The sequence below is a fragment of the Pelobates fuscus genome, chromosome 1 (assembly GCF_036172605.1).
Source record: "Pelobates fuscus isolate aPelFus1 chromosome 1, aPelFus1.pri, whole genome shotgun sequence".
NCBI lineage: Eukaryota > Metazoa > Chordata > Amphibia > Anura > Pelobatidae > Pelobates > Pelobates fuscus.
Genome location: NC_086317.1, coordinates 261883654 through 261902022, shown reverse-complemented (window position 1 = coordinate 261902022; position 18369 = coordinate 261883654). Strand labels below are relative to the sequence as shown.

The following is an 18369-nucleotide window of genomic DNA, read 5'->3' as shown; positions in this document are numbered from 1 at the left end:
AAAAAAAAAATAGAAGGGGCGGAGCCAAGCAGCGCACAGGAGCGGTCGCCATTTCCTACAGCTCCTGTGTGCACCAGCCGATAACGCGGAATATCGCCAGCATCCCGCGAGCCACAAACCTCTAGACACCGGAGCTGCATTCAGGGCACCGTCCGGAAGCGGCCGATGCCTTTCTTTTCGACGCCGGGCAAGAAAAACCGCAAACGAGGCTTTGGGGCCTACCGCCCGGCCGGACGCACGCAACGGCTGGGGAACACTTTCTCTGGGGAGACCCGGACCTGTCAGACCTGCTACCACTATACCAGGCAAACGGAGAAATGGGGAGAAAATCCCAAAAAACGCCCGCGACCACAGCAAAAACACAGCGCGACATAGGCCAGATGTGGTCAGCCTCAACACCATCAAGAGACTCACAGGAACCCTCTCCCACGAGAGACCCCACACCACAACAGTCTGAAAGTGAGTACTCACCCCAGAGCCCACACCAGGCCACCCAGGACACAGCCAGCACACCTGGACACTTGACCACTGCCACAAAACAGGATATACAGGAGATGCTCTTAAGCCTCCAATCAAACCTCAAGAAAATGTGGGAAGCTGATCTGGCAACACTGACCACAGAGGTACAAGCTGTTACAGCGCGCACCCAAGCCACTGAAACAGATGTTGCAGCCCTGAAACAGGACTTCCAGACACTGAGCGACAAGGTACACCAGTTGCAAAAGGTCCAACTTGACACCAACAGACAAGTGAGCACCCTAGATGACAGAGGCAGGAGGAAGAACATAAAGATAAGGGGAGTCCCAGAAACCATCCCCTTTGAGGAACTGCCGCAATATGTGAGGAGGCTGGTGGAAACTCTCATGCCTGCAAAGCGAGCTAAGTACTTTACGTTTGATGGGGTATATAGAATAGCCAAATCCCCCAGGGCCCCAACTGCAGCACCCAGGGACATAATCCTCAGATGCCAAACGGTAGCCGATAAACTAGGGCTAACAGCAGCGTTACAGGAAAAAGCCCCGTACAATTTTGAAAACGGCCACATATCCTTTTTTCAAGATTTAAGCAGGGCCACCCTGCAGTGGCGTAAGAGCATGCAACCTCTCACGAGGACATTACAGGCGGAAAATGTAACCTATAGATGGGCTACCCCAAACACCCTGTGGGTCACGAAGGACGGGCAATCCTATAAGGCCACAGCCCCGACGGATGCTCCTGCACTGCTAACAACGTTGGGCCTACCCACCAACGGAACCCACACACTCGGAACACTAGGCTCCCGATCTGAAGCATCTACGCAGGAACTGAGACGGAACACGAACCCCACCACTTGAATGGGACACTCACAGTCATATATCCCCCAAGAGGGAAAGAAGGGACACCATTCAGCTGTTGCTGGAACTAATGGCCCCTCCAAAGCCGTTATTTGTTAAAGTTGATATGTATGATTTATTTCTTATTATTTTTACTTTTTGTGGCAAACTAATAGCGAAGCAACTCACTTGCTGGTTCACCATACTCACGCAAACACACGAGAGAGGCGACGAAATCTTTAAAGCCCTAGGCCTTTGATATACACGTCAGGCATAAAACGAATCCACAGATTGCTCACACAGCAACACCCCCAGGGAGAAGGGGTAGACACTAGAAGGATGTCGGAGGGACACCATGTGGCATTAGACCACTGTAGCACTAGACAAGCCCCGCATGGTAACCAACATCCCCACACTATCATAGTCAAGCAGCACGACTTATTACTTGCTCCTCGGACACGTAGCTCACACCGCTGTAACATATTGGAGCAACACCTCCATGACATACACAACATTACTATACCTAGCGACTATAGACTAGCTCATCCGAGCTCCAAATAGAACCACACAGGACATGGCGGTACTATACAAACAACTAGGTCACCTCGTTATAACCACACAGTCCACCATCTCACAAAATGTGCAAACATATTGAATGCCATACCTGATGTATAACTGTTACACTCTGACCACAAAGCAGTGGCAACTATGTATATCATGCTATGTTATACGCAAAATGCACCAAAAATAAAGAATTAAAAAAAAAAAAAATAGAATATGTTTTACATTTGTTGTGTCCTACAAGCTAGTGGATTGACTCGGTACACTTGTTCAACCCTTTTACATGACCTAGAGCCAAGCATAACTATAGTGCTAGATTGTGTCGAGGAATGCTTATGTGAAGTATACGTTGAACTGTAAAAGATTTATCTTTCAGATGCTGTCACAGGTAGAATAACTAATATACTGATAGTGAAATAGATGAGGTTTCTCCTGTGCTAAAACTGATCCTTGATGTTAATTGGTTCACCACTAGGTTATCATCTTGCAAAGGTCAAGACAATAGGGGTCAGTGTCTGAAAACAAATTATAACATTTTAAGATCATGCTGCCACCACAAAGGTGATTTGAATGCGCATTTTAATTAATGTATTGTTATTATTTATATAGTGCCAGCTTATGCCACAGTGCTTGACAATACGATATTCAGATTGTTATAAATAAAAAAAATATGTGTGTTTCAAGGTTGAAAAAGACCCGCAGAGGTCGAAATGTCGGTTTTTGGTCTGCACATGAATTAAATAAAACAAAGTATTTTTTTCTCAAGTCCTGAGTGTGCATCCTGGATTTTCTTTTTGTTTATATATGGGATGCACTGTGGATTGCACCCAGGCAGATATACAAGCAATACTGGTAAGGAGAGTGCCAGGCTACTCATTATTTATATATATATAGGTGTATATATATATATATATATATATATATATATATATATATATAGTGAAAAAAATATTAACAAAGGCTTGCACTCACGGTCTTTTGTAAAAGTTTTCTCTTTCTTTATTCCATAAATTCATTAAAAAAAAAATCGACGTTTCAGCCATCGTCCGTGGCTTTCATCAGGATCAATTCAACAATAATGCATTTACTAACTAATACACTTATATAGCCAAACAAACTAATTAAATAATCATAAAACCACTCACCACATGTGCCGCTACTTTCCCGGCGTCTATTCTTCATTTCCGCGCATGTGCAAACACATCGCGGCCCGGACGCGGCTTGATGACGTCTTAAGCCTCAACCAGGAAGTAGCGTGTTACTATCACCAATCGTTGCCAGGGTTACTCAGTATGTATACCGGTTCCCTGGCAACTTGGTGTATCAATTCCTAGCGAAATATTGCGCTCAGGGGTGCAAGAAATGGACAAACAAATTAAAATCAATGGCTTAAAAGCTACCTCTATACTAGATCTCTCATTATAACATACCATTGAAACACTTTTACTTCCCTAGTAGTGTTTACTTATATCATAAACTTTATATCAATATTATCTTAAATCAACAAGCTTAATTTTACCACTTGATTTTAATTTCACATCCATCCTATTTACATTAAAGTGAATATTGTGTTAATTATATACAACAAAGTGCATCTTATTGTCTTAAAGTGGTACTCATGCAAATATTTGCATTGAGTATTAATATTATTTGTATTTTATATATATATATAAAGTGAAAACTATTTAAAGTGCCTCATATTTATCTTAAAGTGATACTAATGCAATTATTTACATTAAAGTGCAAAAAGTGTAGAAATTTAAACAATATCTTATATGCATAACGTCTTATAATGATCTTCAATTATACTAATCACTCCTTAATCACTATTCATTAATTCCTAACCAAATGTGGTGTTACTCATTTCTATTACTAATCCTCAATCTTGGATGGTTTGCTACCCTTTAGTTAATTTATGTATTATTTTGATATATTCTATTGATAATGTAATAAATGAAAAATATCTGTATAGCCAGTGTCTTCTCGTACTCTTGTTGTGCACTTTCTTTATAAGGCTACTCATATAAATGAAGAATATGATATCATTTTGTTCAGTCCGCGTGGTACAACTGTATCCAGTTTCTGAATCCAAAATGTTTCTCTTCTTAGAAATGTGTTTCCTCTATTTCCTCCCCTTCTGGACAGCGGTATATGATCGATTGCGACGAATTTCAATGTGGCCAACGAATGTTTGTATTCCAAAAAATGTTTTGCCACAGGTTTGTCTGTACTTCCATCCCTGTAGGCCGTTCTGATATTCGATCTGTGACCTCTAAGCCTTTCACACAATTGTGTCTCTGTCTTCCCGACGTAGGTTAGGCCGCATGGACAGGTTATTTTATATACGACAAACGTTGTCTTGCACGTAATTGTATATCTTATTTTGTAGGTTTTATTCTTATGTGGATGATTAGCCTACATGGGCGCCATAGCTGCGCCCATAGAAGTTCCAGATTTTTTGCATATACCACTGTTCCTCAAAGCGGAAATAGTTGTTCTTCAACTCCAATAGTTCTAACGTATACTCTACAGGTGGGCCTCTATATTCTGTGGAAGCGCATAGGACTTGTCTCATAGCCTCTATACCACCATCATGTGGGATGATGGTATAGAGGCTACTCACATCCATCGTTACAAGAACTGTGTCTTCTTCTTCAATATGAAGCTGTTTCAATTCTTTCAGAAGTGATGGAGTATCCTTAATACATGTGTGTAGTTTCAGGATCGTTTCTTTAAATTGTGCATCCAACCATTTTCCTATTGGTTGTGGGTCAAAATTAGATTTTGGTTTAAATCTCGTTATTATTTCATTTTGATCCTGCTGTTGTATGTGAGCCTTATTAAAATGATCTTTCAAGCGCATGTTTCTATCAAAATTATATAACTCCACATTCCAGGTAAACTTGTTTGGATTAGTCTTAGGTACAAATGAGAGTCCTAATCACTTTAAGATAAATATGAGGCACTTTAACCCCTTAAGGACACATGACATGTGTGACATGGCATGATTCCCTTTTATTCCAGAAGTTTGGTCCTTAAGGGGTTAAATAGTTTTCACTTTATATGTATATAAAATACAAATAATATTAATAATACTCAATGCAAATATTCGCATGAGTACCACTTTAAGACAATAAGATGCACTTTGTTGTATATTATTCAAACGATATTCACTTTAATGTATATAAAACACATGAAGCACTTTAAAATAGCATGAGTATCACTTTAAAAGGTCACTGATTCACTTTAATGTACAAAATAAACACGAGGCACTTTCATGTACATAAAGGCACATGTATCACTTTAAGATAGTTAGTAGAATATATATGCAATAACAGCAAAACAATAAGAAATAAAAAATAAAATATAATATATAGTAATAATATACAGTATAATAATACAACAATAAGAATTGAATGTAAATATCACTTAAAAAGTGACAATCCCTTATTATGTAAATTCTCTAGTATGTATATACTAAATAGGATGGATGTGAAATTAAAATCAAGTGGTAAAATTAAGCTTTTTGATTTAAGATAATATTGATATAAAGTTTATGATATAAGTAAACACTACTAGGGAAGTAAGTGTTTCAATGGTATGTTATAATGAGAGATCTAGTATAGAGGTAGCTTTTAAGCCATTGATTTTAATTTGTTTGTCCATTTCTTGCACCCCTGAGCGCAATATTTCGCTAGGAATTGATACACCAAGTTGCCAGGGAACCAGTATACATACTGAGTAACCCTGGCAACGATTGGTGATAGTAACACGCTACTTCCTGGTTGAGGCTTAAGACGTCATCAAGCCGCGTCCGGGCCGCGATGTGTTTGCACATGCGCGGAAATGAAGAATAGACGCCGTGAAAGTAGCGGCACAGGTGGTGAGTGGTTTTATGATTATTTAATTAGTTAGTTTGGCTATATAAGTGTATTAGTTAGTAAATGCATTATTGTTGAATTGATCCTGATGAAAGCCACGGACGATGGCTGAAACGTCTTTTTTTTTTTTTTACACGAATTTATGGAATAAAGAAAGAGAAAACCTTTACAAAAGACCGTGAGTGCAAGCCTTTGTTAATATTTTTTCACTCTGTTATTTTTTTGGCTGTGGCTGATATGCACGGCACTTATATATAATTGAAAGTGTGTGTGCAGGGAACAGAAAAAAAAGTGTTATATATATATATATATATATATATATGGTGTGTCCTGATGAAAGCCCTGAACTAGGGCTGAAACGTTGACCTTGGATTGACAAATTAAACTACATTTATTGGAAGACCTAGAGTGCCAGTATTTTTATATATATATATATATATATATATATATATATATATATATATATATATATATATATGTGTGTGTGTGTGTGTTCTAGATAATTTTATAAATATGTGAATGTAGTTTGTTTAAGAATTGTTTTATGTTTAGACATCACAGTAAGGTAAGCATTACTTATGTTATCTCCTTTCTGTGATTTACAGGGGATGCTGAGCATAAGCCATATATCTGTGGTGATGCAGACTCCTACACTACAGTCCTTGATGGCTCTGAAGATTACCTTATTCTGGCTTGTGATGGTTTCTATGACACAGTAACCCCAGATGAGGCAGTGAAAGTGGTGTCTGACCATCTGAAGGAAAACAATGGTGACAGCAGTATGGTTGCCCATAAACTGGTGGCATCTGCTCGTGATGCTGGTTCCAGTGACAACATCACAGTCATTGTAGTGTTTCTCAAGGACCTAAATCCATCCACTAGCACAAACCAGGACAGCCAAACAGAAAACTCTATTGATGGAGGACAAGAAGACAATGGGGATGACAAAGAAAACCAAGGAGATTGCAAGGGATCGTGGCCACTTCACCAGTGCTCAGCACCTGCTGACTTAGGAGGTTATGATGGTCAAGATTCCTTCACAGATAGAACTAGCTTGAACCTTGGCCCTGAAGTGCAGGTCACAGATAAACAAGACTATCTAGATCCATTGCAAGGAGACGGTGGTAAACCACGTAGTGCCAAATTATTGCCATGCTCCCAAGTGTCCAGAGCTAGCTCACCAAAGAGAGCCAACAGAAATAAGGAAATTTCAAGGAAAGAATCTAAAGGAAGCCCTTCAGCTTATAGAGAGAATGATTGGAATGAAAGTGTCCCTAGAAACCAAGCCTTGGGATCTGTGAATATTGCGATACCCAGAAAGGAGAGCTCACTCTGTCCCTCTCGGGAGTTAAATGATGAATGTTTGGAAAATGATGTGAATGGCCCCTTTCATTTATCTCCTGTACGCTTCAGAAAGAGGGGAGGCGGGACTAAGTCCAGACCAAGGTTTCTCCCTTTCAAAAAGCCTTCTCACAAAGCTTGGTCTACTTTGTCAGTGCCAGTGCTAAGTGTTGGTAAACATAGGGTATCACTTCATAACTTTCTAATTTCTAGGAAACGTAGTCATAAAGGTAGTTTGGTGAATAGAGCGTTGTTAAAAGAGCGCAATTGTATAGCATTGGCAGATCTACATAGAAGCTAAAACATGTAAACAATATTAACTTCCCTTGTGTGTTCTATAACTGTAGTGCTCCAGTGAATTAGGTTAGATAGACCCAGATGTTAATGGCATCCTTTTCCTATCCTAGTGTATTGATCTCTCCCTAGCCAGTGCACTGTATGGTACTCTATCTACATATAGATGGACAACTCCATAGGGACATTGACAGGTGTCAACCAGACACTGGGAGCCACTACTGCTGTCGTGTGCATAATACCTCCTAATTTTTTACCATTGCCCCTTGTTATATAATGTCAGTGACCACATTCCTGTGACCTGTAGAAGTCCAGGAGAAATAAAATAGAGAAAGGCAGGATTTGTAATACCATCTACAATTACCAACCTCCAATAGACACTATTAAAATAGGCCTCTTTCTTGAATGGCAGTCATGGTGGCACTCTAGTCAATATTTAATGGTTATGGTGGAAATGTTCATGTAATACACTGAGGATAGCAGTAGTTTCTAAAAGTCCCTGGCGACCACCAGTCTCACACAATACAAATGATTACAACAGACATGCATAATATGAGCTTTTGTTGCTCAGAAAACTAAAAAAAAAGTGGTTATGGGCCTCGAAGCAAGGGTTCCAGATAGGTTAAATGAGACTTGCTGTATTTCTCTACCCCAAAAAATGAACCTCTGAAGTGCATTTTGGAGATGGAAGTCTATATATTAATACCAATTATTTTTATAGTGATAGATGTCACACTTTATTATGGCAATAAGGCACTGCTAGAGTACAATAAGGAACCATTTCCAATTATAAACTATGATTAATCAACGTTTGCAGTGCAAGAATACTCAGGTATGAAGGCATCACATCAGTTGCTGCATAACCATGCATTTTGTATCAAAGGATCAAATTTTCATTGTGTTGCCATAAAATGCAAGTCTCAGTGTGACCACATTTGTCCCTTAAAAAATTCAGTAAGAAACCCCATTAAAACAAAAGACAAGTACCTATGTACCATATAATGTTGACACGATCTAAATTGTAACCCCCAGTGACAAGTATTTTGTGTTATATCACACTGATGCTGTTAGAGCTCTTCTCTAATTCTTCCCCAGCTATTTTTGTCCTGCAGTTCCCATTTTTCTCACTGGCTTCTAGGGCTGTGATAGGCCTGTAGAGCTGTCTCATAGCTCGACTGCCACAATTGAGAAGTCCCAGTTTAAATTATACAACACTGCCTGTTCCTTTCGGATTTGTTGCCCTTCCATCATGATTTACCTTCATTTATGCATCATTTTCCCTTTATACCATGTTTTCTCCAGATTCAGAAGGCATTTGTTTGTCAGGCCCTCGTTTGAAATAATGAACGGATTGAATACAATGAGAAACCATACATTCAGGGGATTTTTCACTTAAAAAACCATTGTAAGTTTTTATTATCGCTTTAAATAAAAGATTACATTATTTATTATGGCCTCTCCATGTATTATTTTCTTATGCATTCTGATTAGTATTTTTATCTGTTCACTGCATCTCTTGCCTTCATCTTGGTCTATGAATAGTAATCTTTAAGTCCTCTTTGGTGGAAGTGCAGCATATCCAACTAAAAACTTGTGCATGCAAGTTAGTGTGTGTTCACAAATACTCACATTGTGCACACCAGCCATCTCAGAAATACATTAGTTGCAGTTTCAGACCTTCAAATTGTGCGGGGTATTGGCAAATATATGGCACTTCCAACCAGAAAGGGCCAAAGATGGCCAACTCGTTGAGCAAGGGTAAGTCACCAGATGAAAAAGGAATTGATTGTTTGAATGTATTTATTTTGAAAAAAAAAAAAATACAGAGGCTATAGTGCATGTAATCTTTTATTTTCAGTTATTCGAAAAATTACAACCCTAGGAGACGTTCATATAAAAAACAAAGATTAGTTCACAAATGAACAAGTAGGGTGACCCAGAAACAAACATTTTTTGTATCTGATGTATCCTATCCACAGTTTGTAGGTTAGAATTAAAGATGGTATTCCTATGTGATACTAATCATGATTAAATGGGGCACCAGAACCCTGTTTTACGACATTTTACAAAACATGTTTATCTCTCACTATGCAATGTCAGTTTTTAAAAGATCTTAAAACAAACAGTGCAATTTTTCACAGTCTACTTTTACAATACCCCCAGTAATGCAAATAGTATAATATATACCATGCGGTTACATTTTCACCTCTCCAAATGCTAACCTTTGTGGGGGCAGCCATTTTAGTTTGAACTGCATGATTATTACTGGCTTATGTAGAAGGTCTCAGTAGGTAGAAAGTTAGGACACGTAAGTGAATACACGTCAGTCATAGTCTTATACTATCTCCAAAGGTAACATATTACCAAAAATATGTGCTTTCTGAAGGAAAAACTGATGAAAGGTAACAGGTTCTAAGTACGTTCGGTTAACAATATTTTCCACCCTCATCCGTGCAGATTTAACAATACCCATTAATTCAAAGATAACAACCTTGTAACTAATTCATCTATCCCAGGGGTTCCCAACCCAGTCCTCAAGTACCCACTACCAGTCCAGGATTTAGGGATTACCCTGTTAAGTCTAAAGTGTATTGTTTTTTCTAAAAGAACACAACTGGGTAATCCCTAAATCCTGGACTGTTAGGGTATACTTGAGGACTGGGTTGGGAACCACTGCCCATACTTTAATTACAGTACCTTAGTGACACTTGTAATGGACATACAATGACATGTAACTTTTAAGACACATGCCACCTTATTTTAAGAATGTGCATGTTTCATTATGGAGCACACCAGATGCCCTGGTTGACGACAGTAACTCAGTGTTTCTCATACTGATAAATGCTAATTTTAAGATGTAAATAAGGAAACACTGACTAGATCTCTTCTGTCACATCTCAATGCGGGTTCAGTGAGAAATAATGCCAATCGACTTTTTGCTGACCACTGCTGATTAGCTGAGGCTCAATGTTATCAGCACCCACTTCTGGCCTGAGCATATGTAAGGCAAGCACACTGTGTAGAATGGCATGCATGTTAACAGGTACATGCCATTACATCATTTCAACATATAAATGGAACTTAATGTTCACTTATTATCTCTGAAGTGTGTGTCACTTAAAGGGATAACACACTACTGATTTCTTTTCCCCACAGCAAGTTAATTCCAATCTATTGACCTCACAATACCTGCATAGACATCAAAATGGTTGCAGTATAGTATGCGGCTCATAGACCCTTTTAGTAGGATAGAAAGGTGTGAATTTCTTATTTAGTTTTAAATATTGGAAGTAGAACAAATACAAATGTAAAACTAGACATCTTAATTATTTCAAAAACATATAAAACCAAGTAGTCTAAGCCTGAAGTGGGCAAAGTGCTCAGTTGCTGACCTAAAATTCTCATAATGTCAAGGCAGTGAAAATGTTTGGTTTAGCAACATCAAACTTAGAATTTAACAAGAGCTGAAAGGGCACACTTTGCCTTTCCCTATCCTAAAATAAATATACTGCACTCTGTAACAAATTAGTGTCTACTGTGAACATTTTAGACATTCATTTTATTTTACATTTACTTTTTATACATTTCTACTTTTCTTGATGATGAGATCATTGTAATATTTAGCAATGTACTGAACATACGGTCATTTTTCACTCCCTTATAAACCACTACTTTATAAATAGAAGGATGTATCATTTTATATTATAATAAAGACAGATATGAGCAAAATGTAGACATCTTTTTAATTTAAATTTAATTTAAAATGTTGTTCTACAACAAAGGTAATTCTACACAATGAACCAACCAGCCCAAGACAGTATTTTTCTGGGTTTATTTATATTAAGGATTCATTTCTAATCACAAATTGCTACCCATGCTTAATGGCCTTATAGTCGAATTGCAAGAAAATATGCAAGCGGATAGTGAAACAACTTATACAGTGGCAAGAGCATTATTTAAAGGGACACTATAGTCACCGGAACAACTTTAGCTTAATGAAGCAGTTTTAGTGTATAGAACATGCCCCTGCAGCCTCACTTCTCAATCCTCTGCCATTTAGGAGTTAAATCCCTTTGTTTATGAACCCTAGTCACACCTCCCTGCATGTGACTTGCACAGCCTTCCATAAACACTTCCTGTAAAGAGAGCCCTATTTAGGCTTTCTTTATTGCAAGTTCAGTTTAATTAAGATTTTCTTATCCCCTGCTATGTTAATAGCTTGCTAGACCCTGCAAGAGCCTCCTGTATGTGATTAAAGTTCAATTTAGAGATTGAGATACAATTATTTAAGGTAAATTACATCTGTTTGAAAGTGAAACCAATCATAGCCAGGGGAGGTGTGGCTAGGGCTGCATAAACAGAAACAAAGTGATTTAACTCCTAAATGACAGTGAATTGAGCAGTGAAATTGCAGGGGAATGATCTATACACTAAAACTGCTTTATTTAGCTAAAGTAATTTAGGTGACTATATGCATCATTGAAAAACCTTTATGCGAGTGTTAACAAGCCCTCCAGCTCCGCAAAGTGTGCAGCAGGTTGTGTCTTGTTACTGTAGCAGCCATTCCGATCAAAAAGAGAAGTGATCATGTTGAAAAATAATATGAAATGTTTTAATTTATATGAAGGATATAATAATAATTAACAGTACATCTAAGTCTTGAAGGCAATCAGGCCACAGAATGTTTAGGTTGTTTTTATATACGTCAAAATGACAACTTGGTTGACACCAAAGTGGATAACTCATCTCAGTCTACAGAACAGAAAAACAAAAACAAATTTTAAAAATAAATCAATAACCCAGAAACAGCTGTGAGATGAACAGTGCAGACTATAGTAAAACAGTTATTACAATTTGCCATGCAGTTAGGAGCAATTTTACAGTTAAACAGACCTTTAGCCGTCTAGGAGAATCAATAAATCTTGTAAAGAAACAGACTAATGCTTTATCAACTCAAGTCAATAAACAGTTGATACACGCCCACCTCCCCTCTTCCTTCCCCCCCCCCACAAAAAAAATGTACTGGCGTTTATTGATAACCTTAAACTATTAGATGCTTTGTTAACAAAAGTAAAGATGCAGCCAAACATAAAACACTTACATTTGAGTTTTAAGAAGAAAAATACGCAGATTAGCAAGATTCAAAGTGCATTTTCATCATCAGGTTTACATTCTAGTATAAGAGATAAACATATTTTGGGTAGTAATGTCCATAGTGGTATAATTGTATAACTCCGTTATCAGAGCAAAATAATTGTGAAACTTAAAACTAGTAATAAAACACAATAAAATTACAACAGATAAAATAAGGTAGCCATCAGTAAGTAAGTTAAAGGAACACTATAGTCACCTAAATTACTTTAGCTAAATAAAGTAGTTTTAGTGTATAGATCATTCCCCTGCAATTTCACTGCTCAATTCACTGTCATTTAGGAGATAAATCACTTTGTTTCTGTTTATGCAGCCCTAGCCACACCTCCACTGGCTATGACTGACAGAGCCTGCATGAAAAAAAAAAAAACTGGTTTCACTTTCAAACAGATGTAATTTACCTTAAATAATTGTATCTCAATCTCTAAATTGAACTTTAATCACATACAGGAGGCTCTTGCAGGGTCTAGCAAGCTATTAACATAGCAGGGGATAAGAAAATCTTAATTAAACAGAACTTGCAATAAAGAAAGTCTAAATAGGGCTCTCTTTACAGGAAGTGTTTATGGAAGGCTGTGCAAGTCACATGCAGGGAGGTGTGACTAGGGTTCATAAACACAGGGATTTAACTCCTAAATGGCAGAGGATTGAGCAGTGAGGCTGCAGGGGCATGTTCTATACACCAAAACTGCTTCATTAAGCTAAAGTTGTTCAGGTGACTATAGTGTCCCTTTAATTGCTCACACATTTTTAACTTTTTAAAAATCCAAATGAATTATAAATAAAAAAATATATTTAATTTAGCTGTTTCAGGAGCTCAAATGTGACTGTAAAATAAACAGTAATATGAAAGCATTTTCCCTAAAATGTGATAAATTGTGAATAGTTAGTTCTATATCTTATTTCACTCACATGTAGAAGAGCATCATATGGATACGTACTATGTCCTCTACACACTTTATACAGGAGAAAAATTGATTCTAAGAAGTTAATTTTAACTCGTATTTCACTCAGATTGGAGCAAACTTACCCTGATATAATGGGTAGAGACAGCAGTGTATCCATGTGGGGTAAACTACACGCATTATACAGGGTATTGAGCTGCCATATTGGAGCAAAATGAGCTATATAAGTATATTAGTAATTAGTTGTTTATAATACATAATGGTTATCTGCTGAATAAATAAAATAGACATACATAAAAAAAGTATGGCTCTGTCACCTAGTTTAAAAATGTGTGTATTTTAATTTGTACATGTTTTAGATCTAATAATTGACTTTTCATGCATGTTTTACTTAACCTAGTGCCAGCATATACGCTACCAACTCTATTAGAAAGCCTCAAAACATCCTGATTTTGGTGGGACAATACAAATGTTATTGCTCCTGTCTGGGTTTGTTGTCTGGTGTTCCAAAATTCTGTCCCCAAGAACCACACGCTACGTTAATGGCTCTACGACCATGCAGATAGCACTGAAACAGTGCACAATGCATGGTCTGCCCTCAGTGGGCTGCCCTGAATGACTGGCCGACCTGCCAGTTCATCAGTTAGACCTACCCATAATCCTCATGGATCTGCTCTTTTGGGTGGCATCAGTGACATGATTTTCATCATTGCTCCACCCCAATTTATCTCACCAACCAGCATACTCATTTGTGGTAGGTCAAAATTGCCAAACTGTAACATTCAGCTATGTTTTCCTTTTACTATTTTGGCCAAAAACCTGAAACTGAAATTAGACATTTTTGATCATTAATTATTTTGTGAATAACCCTGCCTTCGTGTCTCTCATGATCCACAAGCCAAAATAAAATTAGTATGGAACATGGTAACAGTGGAACAGGTGGCATTTGGTAAATTCTTGCATTGGAATAAAAAAGTTTTAAGAAGTTTAGAAACTGGAACAAAGAATCAAGTGGGACAAGGACAAAAACTGTTCAATAGAAGTTTTAAAATGAAGCAAAGTTACTCAGCAGGAAAATCTTGGCAGTAACACTGCCGATAATAAATATATAAAATTTATTTGGGGGAAAAAAAAACAGCAACCATATCGCATTTCATGACAATTAAAAAACAAAACAAAAAAAAAAAAAATATGATGCATATATGCTTAATATCTCTCTATACACATTACTGTGACTGAAAATAGTGGTTTATTGGTCTAATATATACTGCTCTGTAAGCCACACTGTAGCCAACAACAGTACTTCGTGAAATATTGTATTTACTATCTTCATCCACTGTTGATTAGAAATCTGTGCCCTTATCTGCTGCTTGCCAATGTGAGCAATAAGTACTCCTATAACTACCGATATTGGACATCTCTGTATCTTGTATTTTATGACAGTACAACTTGGTGATCATGTAAACAACAAAAAAATATTAGACCAATAATAACCTATATATAGCATTGTATTTATTAACTGTTAAAGATTTACAAATTATCTTCTATGTTCTGTAACTTAAGTGTGTTCCTGATAGTGCTGGTAATGTGTGCAATTTATTGTGATATATTAAAAAAAAATGTATATGTGTGTTATATATATATATTTATATATAAACACATATACATATATTCAGATAAAGAACTGGAGTATCCCTCTACTGGTAATATAACCTATCAGCATTAAATAGAAATGTAGAAGTCTAGTGTTGGTTTTGAGAGAGAATTTTCAAGCCATCTACCTATCACTGTTGAAAACTCGCTTGTAAGCTATTCACTGTGAGTTTAATATAGACCAATGCCCTGTTGGTTTGCTTGCGTATATCTTAACATATATTCATTTTACGGATACTCCTGTAACCACCCACATGGCTCCGATCCACCACCTGCATTTTGCACTAGCTGCTTGTTAGAAAACATTATACATATGTAAATATTTTGCGTTGTTCATAGCAGTGCCATCATTTGTCGTTGCTAATAAAACACCAAGGCAATTACACATTAAATAACCTTACAAACTAGAATCAGTATGAATATAATTACTAAAAAATATTTGTGGTTTACACGTTTTTGTTCCTCTTTTTAAGGGTAGACTTTAGTTGGTTCATCATACTTAACATGGCGGGTTTCCATGTGCACATTTATCTATACTACATATGGAATTCGATATTTAAAAAAACAAAACAAAAAAAAAAACAAACAACTTTATTTCTAGAAACAAAATACACACACATTGTTTATGCCTCAGAAAATAATAGTTAAACAAAATGCAAGTGAATTTCATACTTTATAATTAATGTTTAACAGTTATGTTTGCAGGAAAACATTTTAAAAGCACAAACAATATATTTTTCTGTTGTTAATATAAACCAAAAAGAGCTAAGGAATAATATTGATGGTTTTTAATTCTGCCCATCCCAGAACATTCGCATCTGCATATTTAACATTTCGGTAATTTTACACTTTTAGGCTTGGCAAAAAAATAATCAAACACACTCACATCAGTCTGTATTATTGTATTTAGTCAGAAACCAAGCTGTGTTCATCCTGTGGTGTTGTATATCCAATAATTACCGTACCTAAACCAATTTATGTCTATGGGTGCTGCTTATACAGTATTTTCTTGTCATCAAAACTTTCTACATCTTTACGTTGAGGAAGTGATTGAGTTCGAGTTGTTTCACCAACAAGACTATGCACCGTGTGCCCGATGGGGAAAGAAAGTCTTGTATTAAAAAGATAAGGCTTCTATGTATTTAACTGAAATGCAAGGTATTATTATATCAGATAACAAAAAATATACATTGTTGGGATTTGACCAGTATAGTAATAAAAACTAGAGTGTAACAATTATTTTCTACTGTCTTTTTTTGTGATTTTCTATAAACAAGTTAGCTGGCTCTCCACCTAGAAAAGTAGGCTGCGTTCCACGATCAGTAATAATTAACAAGTGTTCAAAATTGACTCACATTAAAAGGTGTGATTCCAATAATTGTTAATTGGAGAACTGGAAGAGTTCAGTACATGACTTTAGAGAAGTCAATATTCAGGGCATCTAAGAAAAAGCTGTTTTGAGTTCATGCAAAATTAAGGTATCCACCATGTCTTTAGCTTACTATTTTATCTGCCACCTCTGGCATGAGACTGTACATCCATATTTGTGCCTCAAGGTATCCGTGTCAATCTACAACAAAGCCTACAAGCAGATTATAGACTTGTTTTAGTAAGCAGCTTCAGTAATGTCATATAGGCACTCACAAACCAACAAAGTCAAAACTAATTTTAAGTGCAAAATGAAGTCCAAAATAGTTTATTTGAAAAATGTATCCAACTCCAACTTTTTACCACATTATAGAGATATATAGGAGGCTGCCTGGATGGTGCGGATATTGTGAAAATACTGTTTTGCTGGCTGAGATCTCTGATTTAACCCCCAAGAATTGAGGAAATTGTCCAAGTTCTGAACCAAAATGAAACCTAGGATTTGAGCAATATGTCTGTCCAACCATAATTTACCTCTTTCATGTTAAGTGCATCCACATATATTATATATCATTTTCTTCAGGTGAAATAGGGGTTTCATTTCTCAGGACATTTATATATGAAACGTAATTTAATATAAATAAATATAAAGATGTGTGAGAAATGTTATTTTCCAACTTCTGCATGGCATTTTTTTTTTTAACTGAAAAAAACCCAAACACATATCTGTATGCTGTGATGTCACACAACTACAATGATACCACCAATGTACAGATTTCATGGGGTTTTGTAAAGTTACACGGTAAAATAAAGAGCTTGCCCATTTCAGTTTTTACACATGGAAATCTGCCAAATTGGTTTTCTGAACCTATGTTGCCTTTGAGACCTTATAGCAGCCCAGAAATACAAATTAATGAAAACTTGCTATAGTAGACAATTTAGGGTATTCAAAATGGTGTATGTCCAGTCTTTTTAGTATCCACTTAGTCACAAAGCCTGGCCAAAGTTAGTATTCATATATATTCTGTGCATTTCACAAAAAACATGCCCTTTCACTGATATCATCATTATATGTTTTACTTCTCTAAAACACTCGTATTTGTGTTTAGCGATGTCTGATGAGTACAACAGTAATACCCCAGTTACAGGTTTTATGGTGTTTTGGAAAGTTACAAGATCAAATATAGGGATTCACATCATACAGCGATTAACGTTTCAGCTACTTCAGACAGGGCCGGACTGGGGATACAAAGCAGCCCTGGAAAAAAAAAAAATCTATGGCAGCCCCATGAGTGTGAGTGTGTGTGTTATATATATATATATATATATATATATATATTATTGGTATATTTATTTTTCTAATTCAAAATATTAGTCCTTTCAGGGTAATTAAATTATAGAGTAAAGCATACTCACACGCAGACACAGACAATCTCACTCATACACAGGCTCACAGACAATCTCATTGATATCCATAAACTCATTGACATAAAAGCACACAAGCTCACTGATGCAGACAAAGTCTCACTGACAGACAATCTCAATGGTACACACACAAGCTTACTACAGACAAGCTCACTGCGACAGACACATGCTCCCTACAGACAAGCTCACTAACACACACACACAATCCCTACAGACTAATTGACATGCAAATCAATTTATAACTTTTTTGACATGCGTTTTTCTGGATTTTTTGTTGTTGTTGTTATTCTGTCTCTCACGGTTGAAATACACCAAGCATTAAAATTATAGACTGAACATTTCTTTGTCAGTGGAAAAACGTTTAAAATCAGTAGGGGATCAAATAATTTTTTCACTCACTGTAGTATCCATACATTTTTAAATTAATTGATTATGACCACTAACAGGTTATTTTGACTCTTTTTTTTATGTACTTAT

The 18369-nt window shown here is 36.7% G+C and overlaps 1 protein-coding gene across 1 annotated transcript in view; it reads left to right on the top strand.

The window, feature by feature from the left end:
- PPM1E (protein phosphatase, Mg2+/Mn2+ dependent 1E) overlaps window positions 1-12377 on the top strand; it is a 299607-nt gene extending 287230 nt beyond the window's left edge. Inside the window, exon 7 of the mRNA XM_063456941.1 lies at window positions 6361-12377. Coding sequence (XP_063313011.1) covers window positions 6361-7397 — 1037 coding nt within the window. The 3' untranslated portion in view covers window positions 7398-12377. The remainder of the gene's footprint in view (window positions 1-6360) is intronic.
- The last annotated feature ends 5992 nt before the right edge of the window (window positions 12378-18369 follow it).